The sequence below is a fragment of the Solanum dulcamara genome, chromosome 11 (assembly GCF_947179165.1).
Source record: "Solanum dulcamara chromosome 11, daSolDulc1.2, whole genome shotgun sequence".
NCBI lineage: Eukaryota > Viridiplantae > Streptophyta > Magnoliopsida > Solanales > Solanaceae > Solanum > Solanum dulcamara.
The window spans coordinates 39,590,370-39,601,722 of NC_077247.1; the positions used below are offsets into that span (position 1 = coordinate 39,590,370).

Here is an 11,353-nt window from a genome sequence, read left to right on the forward strand (position 1 = left end):
CTAAACTAATTGATGAATGTCAACAAGGGTACATAATCAAATGCACTGTATAAATAAAATATGTAAAATGTGTGATGAACAAGCCATTGACGCTATAAAAGATTAATTTCTGACGGTGTATTCTTGCTATTTAATTAACGTAAGGCTGTTGTATTATTAGAAACAAACAAACAAAAAAAAATCTTGGAATAAAACATCATCCCCTGATTCTTGGTTCTAATAGATAATCAGTGGCGTTCTTATCATAAAAATATGCTGGGAATAATGGTGTATCTTTTAAGAATTTGATTGCTTAAGGCTTTAATACATACTTGTAGACCCAAAATCAGTGACGGAGCTAGGACTTCCACTAAGAGGGTTTAAATTAAGAAGAAATCTGTAATACACGATGAAGTCGAAAAGATTTCAACATCTAATAATTTTAATCATGTATAAATAGAGTAATCTAAACTCATACTAGATTGGTCCTGACTGTTTTAGTTATTTTCTTATTACTCAGAACTTCTGAAAATAAAATTGTTGTACGACAAAAACCAGATGGGTGTGCTTTGCGTGCTATACAAACATGATTTCACCTCATAAATTGTCATGATTTTCTCGTTAGAGGTTTTAACATGATTTTCTTTGTGGAAAAAGTAAGAGCAAAATTACTGTATAAATTCTTATGTTTAAAGTAAATATAGAACAAAATGATGAACTCACGATTACTTTGACCATTAATATTTTGTCTTGGTAAAGCTATAAATTACTGTATAAATTACCTAATATTAAATTTGATATTGTGTTTTATACCGCATATAAAAATTTCAACTAAACGCGTAAGAATATTAGAAATTAAAATTATATACTGAAATATTTTGCTAATCGTAAACAATCGACCGTTGACCATTTGCTGTAAGTGGGCCGTTGCCTCTTGGTTGCTTCCTTAATAATTTACTTAAATAATATAATATATAATACTAATTATAAATTTTAATACATATTTTATTTTTATCAAAAGTAATAGTATTTTTTTTATTCAAAATAATAATAAAAAAAAAAGTACCAAAAAATATTTTCTCTCTCTCTTTCTCGTTCTTTCTACTTGTTTCTCTCTCTCTCTTTCTTCCACTATCTCTTTCTCTCTCCTTCTCTTTTTTCTCTTTCTTTCTCTTTTAAAAATAATAACTAATTATTTTAATTTAAAACTTCATTTTAAATTGGATATTACAAAAATGATGTTTTTACTATTTTTTAAATTAGATGTTTTTTTATGTAAATACATATATAATATATTTCTAACGCAATAAAATAAATAAATATAAACGATAAGTGTACTACCTCCGTCCCATATTAGATGAGAACTTCTAACTTTACACGGTGATTAAGAAAAAATCAGTAATACATTGGAAGAATTTACCATTTTTCCCTTTTTTATATCAATGCAATATACATAGAGTATAGAAATAGCTAGTATTGAGAATTGTTTACAGTCAAAAGGTCATATTAATTGTAGGGATAAAATAGAAAAAATTTAATTAATTCTATCTTAATTTAGTAAGTGATCAAATAATATGGACAAATATTTTTAGTAAGATGCCCATCTAATATGGGTCGGATGTACATATTATAGGCATATTTCAATTTACGTGGTGAATATATAACTAAAATATTTTTAATACAAATGTGTTATAAGTATTATGTGTGAATTTCAAACATTCTAGTACTATTCAAATTAATTTATGTTGTTAAAAATATATTATATTTGTTGAAATAACAACAATTGAATTCATAACAATGTATAATATTGAATTCTAATTGTAATACATTATCAATTTAATATATTATACATATCATAGAGACGTTTCAATGCACGTGGTGAATATATAACTAAAATAGTTTCAATACAATAATATATTCCGTTAATAAGAAAAAAATAATAATTATAATAGATTTTGAATTTATATATTATAGACATGTTTCAATGTACGTGGTGAATATATAACTAAAATATTTTTAATACAATAATATATTCCGTTAATAAGAGAAAAAAATAAAAAATATTTATAATAGATTTTGAATTCAATATATTATAGGCATGTTTCAATCCACGTGGTGAATATATAACTAAAATATTTATAATACAATAATATATTTTAGCACCATTAATAAGAAAAAAAATAAACAATAATTATAATACATTTTGAAATCAATTTATGATACATATTATAGGCATCTTTCAATAAATGTGGTGAATATATAATTAAATTATTTTTGATACAAATATATTATAAATATTATATGTAAATTTGAAATATTTTGGTACTATTTAAATTAATTTTAAATTAGAATAATTAATTATTATTTTTAAAAAGGGAGAAAAAGAAAAAGAAATAGAAAAAAAGAAGAAGAAGAAGGCGTAATGAAGTGATTTTAGTTATTAATTAAGATAAATATGATATATAAACCGTAATAAAAAAAACTATCTCAAAAAAGGTAATTATTAATCTAAAAGAGTTCATTTATGTAAAAATTCTTTTATATTATCCTCCTGTTATTTTATATGATAAATATTTATTTATACTCAATATTTATATTATAAACTAATTTGATTTATTATATTTATGTAATTTAATAAATAAAAGTTAATTATTATAGTTAAGTGATAGAACTTTAAATATAAATATATATTATGTATTTATTGATTTGCTGTAAAAATATTATTTTTTCTGTCTCAGTTTATGTGGCATTCTTTCATTTTGAGTTTGTCCCAAAAAAAAATGTTAACTTATTATAGCTAGAAACATTTTAACTTAAAAATTCTCATTTTATCCTTAATAAAATGATTTACAACCACACAAATATGTGAGGATTGTTTTAGACCACAAATTTTAAAAGTCTTCTTTTTTCTTAACCACTTGACCAAGTCAAATGTCGTTACAAAAAATGGGACCAACGTAGTATAAGTTTTTACATACTCTTATTTAGTTTCTCACCCATAATTAAAATAAATTTAAGTTATAGATATGGATAGTTTGATACTAATACACCCTCCGTTCACTTTTACTATTTCAAAAATAGATATTTATTTTTACTTATTATTTTTAATGTTATGTTGAAAAAAGACGGTTTAAAATTAATTTCAACTTTATAAAGAAAAAATAATTTTAGAAAAGAAGAGTCGCCACTTAATTTTTTAAAGAAATTAAAAAAACTTAATTTAAAAGACCCTAACAGATTTAAGTCTTAAAATTCAAAGAAAAAGGTACGAGGTTCTTATTTCCACTTTGAAAAGGTGTTAAGCATTCAAAGTGGCCGCTAACGTGCGGTTATCCGACGATTTGAAAAATTATTTGACTAACATTTGAAAATATTAATTTAAAAGAAAACAAAGACTTTAAAATTATTATTTATTATTATTATTTTAGAAGAATGATCAAACTTAAACATTAGAAAATAATATACATATGTATAAAAAAAGTAAAAAATTTATCAAATGATTAAGTAAAGGTAGAAAATCATTTAAAGAGTAAATTAACATTATTTGGTTTATCTTTAGGGAAATCTAATTAAGTTAAAACAAATTAAAATAAATATCTAAGCAAGCATAAATAAAATAAGTAAATAAATTATTACACCCGAATCAATATAAATAAATAATAAATAACACATGAAAATATAGTCCGACACTTAGTTTTTGTATGCCTGGACTAAGCTGTTGGGTCATCTGCGTTCTGGGTCTTAAGCACAATTCAAATGTATATTGCAATTGTATATACACTATATATCGGATTGTATATACATTGTATACAGTGTATACAATATTATTTCTGTATACACTGTGTATACCACCTGTTTGTTTCCTGTATCTGTTGTATATTACTATATATCAGACTATATATACACTGTATATTAGTGTATACAACATTGTTTTCTTACATATCAGACTTTATAGGTATTGTATATGACACTGTTTTCCACCTGTATTCCGTGTATACAGCCCAATATCAATATTCAAATCATGAATATCACCTTACTTTCCATGTATCCACTGTCCAGCAATTCAAGTAAGATGATGTGAGACTCAAAACTCAATTATATGCAAGGATGGAGTCCAAAGATGGACTCGAATTGATATCACATGTTCCAAAATAAAATTACATAAGCATTTACTTATTTTAAGCTAAACAAAGGAATATATCATGATATTTTAAGTTATCAAAATGATGGACATCCTAAAAGTGACTAACAACATGCATATATATAGACAAAGGAAAGGAAAAAAGAAATATATTCAAGTAACTAAAGAACACAGATTTAATATATATACGTTATACTAGCTCAGATTTTAAAGAAAGAATTAAATTAATTGGGCAATGAAAGTTCTAATTAAATAATAACTTTAAGCATATTTTTGTTAGCTAAATCATGTTAAAAGAATAAATTAAAAACATGAAAATCTATATTGTCAAAGAAAACTATTTGGAAAAATAATGAACAAAACTAAGATCTTTCATGAAATAATCCTAACATATGATAGCTAATTAATCCTAACACATGCTAATTATAAATTTTTTTTATCATTACTCTAATTATTCTTAATACATGCTAACTAAAAAAAATAAGACTACGAATCAACTAAATATAAAACATGAAATAATTAAATAAAATAAAGATGAGAAATTTTTTTACCTCTTTTCGTGCAGTGAAATTGAATACGATGAGGGGAAGACAACTTCACCACCAACCAAGAACTTGATGAAACTCCAATCTACAAAAAAAAAGATTAAAAATTAAGACTCGAACCTTCGTGGGTTCGATGTTATAATAACATTGTTCTTAGCCTAAATTTTGATTTCAATTTTTTTTTCCTTGAAGAAAAATATAGATTAAAAGTTAGAAATTTTCATAACTTTTAAGCTGGGAACAAGTGTCCAAAATCCTAGCCAAGTTAAGAAAATTTCTAACTTTGGGGTAGCTAAAAAACCTCTCACTTCCTCTCCTTCTTAACAAGAATATGAGCCTTTATATAGGCTCCAAAAATTTCAAATTTTCATACAATTCTCAATGTGGGAGATTGGAAAATTTTATTATTATTATTATTATTATTTATTTTTTAGAAAAAACTAAAAATTTCAAAAATGCAAATTATAATTAAACCAACCTAACTAACATTGTATTTAGTTAGAAATAAAATATTTTTGAGATGATTTTTGAATAACTACATAAATATTAATCAAAGATATAGTTATATAGAAATATTTATATTATGCTAAAATTTATAAAAAAAATAAAAGTAGTTAAGATTAACATGAAAATATCTTCTTTTTTTTTTTTTTTATAAAAGCTAATTATTTCAAAAATGTTCGAAATTTTAAAAAACTCGATAGCTAATTTGCGTTGTGGAGGGTCAAAATTGGGTGTCAACATTTAGTATATCAAAAAATGATATTTTTTTTTCATATTTTATCCTTAGTATTAATAATTTATTTTCTATATTTTTTTTCAGAATCTAATATTAAACATCAATTAATAGGAATAATGTGTTTTTAATAAGCGTGATAAATTCAAATTGATAAGTAAAAGTAAACAAAGAAAGTAGCAAATTATTAATTATTTAATATGTAACTTGATTGATAAATATTTCTTTAATACATAACACTTAAATTAACTTAAAATAATTTAGAAAGAAAACACAACTTGTGCTGATATTGAAAGCATTAATTTAAGTCAGGGCTAGGGAACATAAACTACTTAATATTTCCTACGTTCTTGGGCTTCGCCTTATCTGAAGTTTCTCCGGAGGAGTACAATAATATTTATTGATTGTTGATTTGACACAAAAATTTTAAAAAGTAGGGATAATATTAATATGTTACTTTTTAAATATATTAAATTTAATATTTTGAAAAATCTACTAGATACTCATTGAATAATGGATATAAATAAATAAATAATTCATTAATTTTCCAATTAAACAAATATTGTTGAATATTTATTTTTAATACAGTAGATAAGTAAAGATACACGAAGTATTATATATATCGCTAACGTTTTATTTATTTTTTAAAAAACAGCTAATTATGCATTTCCAGCGATTTTCCAAAATCATATGAGTCAAAATTGTTTTAGCAGTACAATATTGAATTTTGGAATCGTCAGCAAAATCATAGTACAATATTGAATTGGTCCCATGCTGCAGAAATGCATCGCACAAGTGGCAAATTTCAATTTCCCATATAAACATTAATATTGCATTATTCCAAACACCATTTTTTTACTATTATTTCTATTATTTCAATTTAAACTTGATAAACAATTTTGAATTAAAAAGAAAAAAAAATAAAAGTATTTCAAGCTAAATAAAGGTTTTCACTCATAAAATTTCAGATTGTTTTCCAAATGAAATGCATATAACACAATTACTAAACTTTAAAATATTTCAAACTTATTTCAAAAAGTTATAATTATGTTCAAATACTATCCAAATGCCTATTAATTTTATATTTTTAAAGCTTACTGCAAGGAACGCGAATGTGTCTAGCACAGAAAGCACTTTCCCACTGCTCATAGAACAAAATAGCTCATTCTAAAATTTTTAATCAATTGAGGTAGTTACAATTTTTTGTTCAAAAGAATACACGCTATTACTGTGCATTGTTTGACATTGTTGCTTGTGGTAATCGATTACTTCAATGGTCACTCAATTATCCCAAATTATCCGGTACAATCAACTTTCTTTTATTTATAACAAGAAAATCACAACACACTCAGAAGATCACTCAATCAGATTTGTCATATATTTCAATAGCTAATAATTTAGAGGGTAAAATATGTATTAGGACACCAAAAAGATCGAGAAATCTGATTGATTGACCTTTTGAGTGCTATAACCATAATACTGTGATTATTTTGTTATTAAACAAAAAAAATGATTTTATGAGATTATTTCGATTTGTTAAGTGATTATTTATTAAATAATAAACTCTTGCATTTTGGTTTGGCGTATTCAATATTCAAAACAATTTCCAAAAATGATGACAAGGATATTACTTCCCCCTCCCCAATTTTTGTCTTTTGGAGGGGACACTGTTCGACTCCTTTCTTGGCATATTCGTTGAATCAAATACAGATCTGGTGGGGTTCATCTCTATTAATTACTATTATATTAAAGTAATGTTTATTTTTTATTTATTTATTGAGGAGCTGTTGATTTAATTTAATTATTTTGATTTATGAGATTCTGACTAAGCACCACGGAGGTAACATTTTTGTTGGTACTCCTCTTCATTTGCATATACATTAGCCGTTACATTGAAAGTTAAAATTAAACCAAGAAAGAAAAAAAAAACAGAGAGACTAATCAATGTGTCTTTTTCCCTTCTTAATAAAAATATTACTACTCACTATTCCTAAAATAAATTCTTCTACGTAGCAAAGTGTTCATGTAAACGTTAAGGTTCTTCCAGGAGGCGTCGACGGTGGTGATGGAGGACAACAAGCTCTTTTGAGCTCGTTATACCTTTGAAGATCGAAATTCCGAAGCTTCATTAGTCGCTTTTGCTTAGAAACAAATCGGCTTTGGAAAAATCCTTCGAAAGAAGGCTCTTTCGACGTCCTAAGGAAGAAAGTATAACCAGCCATGCAGTAAAAGGATGTGACATAGAAGCAAATTGGTTCCATGACATCCCATGAGAGTTCCCAAAATGTCAATCTCATGAATGCTGCTGTTTGAATGACAAAGTAGCCTAGCCCAAACCACAATTCTCTACGCACCAATGACTCTGCTTTCTTGTCAATTGCTGTTTTTTCCTCTTCCAATTGATTGAGCTCCTTCATCATTTGTGGGTCATTAGGGTTCGTCGTCACGGGCATTGGCAATAGGCTTTGTAGAGTTTTCACTACCTGTAAACAAAAACAGTGTACCAAAACATTTGGGTAAAACTAACACTCCACTTGACAATAGTCGTCATCCGACACTGCTTAAATGAAAATATTGATCATATATATGTATATAAATAATGTTTTTAAAAATAAAATAAAATATGTATTAATTTGGAATAGGAAAAAGCTTCAAAATTGACATTCTCCTAACCTAATTTGTGACAATAAGTGTTACTAAATCCCTAGCGCTATTGTATAGCCCCAAAAATTGTTAATCTTTTCGTCTAACAAGAATGGTCTTGCCTAATACATCACGTTATGTACCTATTAATCTTCACGTATTATATGAACATGCTGGAATTGACATATGGGACATCTTTATGACTACGCAAACGAATTCTCACCAAATTCATTTGCTATTTTCCTAAAGAGTTCTCTAACGTCAAGTAACACAAAAGGCTAGTGGCCAATTTGAAAGAGCTACTATTTGGTTTTCCTTTTGTCCTTAAGATTCCACAATAATTGGATGTCTTTTTCCTCTTAACCCACCTCTTCCTCCCAAACTATTTTGTATAGTTTAAAGATATTTTTGACCATTTACGTATTTTTCTCACCTCAATTGAACATGTAAAAACCAACTATCACCCTCCCCAAAAGTATGATTCATATAAAAAAAATTTGGTGAACTATCTTAAAGGTCTTGAAGGTGTTCATGAAGGAAATTTTGGGTCTTTGAAAATGATCCAACTGGTCCACTCCTTTATAAAAGTCACCATCTCGTTATAGAGATCTGGGAGTAACTTTGTTTCATTTCCTGTCTGGAGAAAAAACACGAAAATGCTACTATCAGTTTTCGGTAGACTCCCAACATTTTAATAAACAGAAAAATGCATAATCTTCATCCAATTTCTATGTAATGCTGCTAATTACCAACGAATTGTCACATAGTTGTAATTAATCTTTATGCATATCTGTCAAAAAAACAGTTACGCAGAAAAGATTATTACTAATAAAAGAAGGATGAAAAGAGTGAAAGAAAACCAACCTGATCAGGCCTGAGGAACACAACGTTTCCAAGAACAAGCACAGTTCCAGAATCATCTAGAATCTTCGCGAATTCGATGCCTAAATCATTATTCGAACTAATTCCAGAGCAGATCTGAACAAATTCCGAGTAGGAAATACAGTTCTTTTCAATCTGCTTAAGCCTCAATTTCAACATCTCCAATTGTGATACTTTTAGCAGCTTCTTCGCATCTGCCACGGTCAATTTACCCTCCGGCGTTTCCTCCGTCTCCGGTTCCGGCCGCATCTCTTCAGGCGGCAGGAGTCCATCGAGTTTGATCCTACTTCTGCCAATGTCCATTTCACGGATTTTCTCGATGAGACTTTCGCCGGTGGGAAATAACCGGAGCTCCGGTGAGGTCGCCAGAGATGTGTTAATGAGCCGACGGTGGATGAATCGCCGGAAAATTCCATTATCTCCGGGATCTGGTGCGATTTTGTTATCAGGATGAGGAGGGGTCAGTTTCCTGGCTGACATGGATGATGAAGATATACGACAAGCAGAAATGGAAAAACCGGTTGTTTTGTATACATTGGAAAGGCGCTGAGCTAGAGTTTTTTTGAACGCCATTGATAGAGAAACAAAAATAACTATGAGGTTTCAGAAATTTGATTTGGGAAAATGGGAGATTTCAGGTAGGAATTTGAATTGTTCAAAGTGTTCAACGATGAAGAAAGGAGTCATGGGTTGGACATATTTATAGGTCCCTTCTTTGTGACAAAATGACAGCCAGCTGATGCGTTAAAAATTTAAATATCTACGTGGTAATTACTCACTCCGACTTATTTTACTTGTCATCTTTATCTTGATTTTTTTGAATAATAATTATTTTAAATAACTTATTTTTAGTAACAACGATAAAAATAAAATAAAATATCAAGATATTTTCCATTTCTTGGTAATAATTAAGAGTGTATATCGATTGATCCGGTTCGATTTTCGGTTTTAAAATATGCTAAACCAATAACAATTCAATAAGATATTTTTTTATCGGTTTTAGTTCTTAACGATTCGATTTTGATTTAACCAATAAGAAAATGCTCATAAAATAATTATATGACTTCTCCAACAATTTGGAGCGACAAGACAATAATATAACTTTATGAAATGCTCATAAAATAGAAACAATAGTGACGAACATGAAAAGAACTCTACAAGTGAAACATAAATAAAAGAAATAAGATAATAATATGAATTGAAGGCTAAAGGGTAAAAGTTGTAACCAATAAGATATTGATATTAATATTTAATATTTATTTAGGAGTAAAATAGTAAATTACTATTGTCGTTATCGGTTTGCCTAACAACTCAATATTAAAAATCAATATCGAGCCAATAATCCAATAATTTTTTATAAAATTATTAAAAATTTATTAACCCAATAATATTTTTTTCGATTTGATTTATTGATCGATTTGATTTTTACATACCCCTAACAATAATATATGCGTGTGTGTAACGTTTTCTTTTACGCTTTGTCTGTCTTGAATTTTAACCATTTTACGTTGATAGTTCAATTTAGAAAAGATTAGCTACCACTTTTTAATATTTAAAAAATTTATATTTTATTTTTATAAAATAAAATAATCAAGTAATAGATACAAAAAGTTGGATTCTAATTTAATCGTCAACCACGATAATAAGTATTAGGACCATTTGTTTAATCGCATTACTATTCTCCGAATAAAAAGAAATATTAAAATTAGTACTCTTTCAATTATCGCCGAAAAATAATCTAACAACAAAATTTAGTACTACTAGTAATTAGGTTATTTTGATATATTCATAGAGAAAAATCTGAATTTTCACCAAAAAGTGGGAAAAGTTCATTAGATCCGCTGAGATATTCGCTTAAGAAAAGGAATATCCCCGCGATATGAGGCAATTACATTGTAAAGCATCATATGTTGGATCCTTCACTTCATTTTGTTTTTTTCTTATTAGGGATAGTAAATTTAGGAATTATTTGATTAGTGAGATAAAAAAATACAATAATTTAAATAAAAATAAAATTATTTATTTTATTCATACATAATTATGATTATTAGTTCCTTAACACGATTTATGAGATATTCTTATCTATTTTATTCGCGACCCCTCTAGTATTTCACGAGGCAAAAATCATGGAAGACTAACTATAATCAGCGAACAAGTGGCTGGCTAGAATTGCACGCAAGACAACCGTCTGATTGTTAGAAAATTAGTCACAGGGGTTGGGGGATTTTTTATGTGGACATTTTTTTGTAATAAGTAATTAACCATACTTTACACGTGTTGGTTAGGGAGGGAAGCAATTAAAAGCCGGTCAACTGTGTGGGGGTGTAGAGGATAAGTTATGTGATGACGTGTTTAGATTGCCAAAATAGAAAGAGAGGGGAATGGTGGTGGGTCGTGGGTGACTTGACTAAAACGCCCAATTTCTAG

At 27.4% G+C, this 11,353-nt stretch overlaps 1 protein-coding gene across 1 annotated transcript; it reads right to left on the reverse strand.

Annotated features, from left to right (window-relative positions):
• Positions 1 to 7,220: 7,220 nt before the first annotated feature.
• Positions 7,221 to 9,614, reverse strand: LOC129874586 (calcium uniporter protein 2, mitochondrial). The gene is made up of 2 exons (XM_055949891.1): positions 8,909 to 9,614; positions 7,221 to 7,884 (listed from the first exon to the last, which is right to left on the reverse strand). The coding sequence occupies exons 1-2, from the start codon at positions 9,497 to 9,499 to the stop codon at positions 7,423 to 7,425; spliced, it is 1,053 nt and encodes a 350-aa protein (XP_055805866.1). The 5' UTR covers positions 9,500 to 9,614; the 3' UTR covers positions 7,221 to 7,422.
• Positions 9,615 to 11,353: the final 1,739 nt, after the last annotated feature.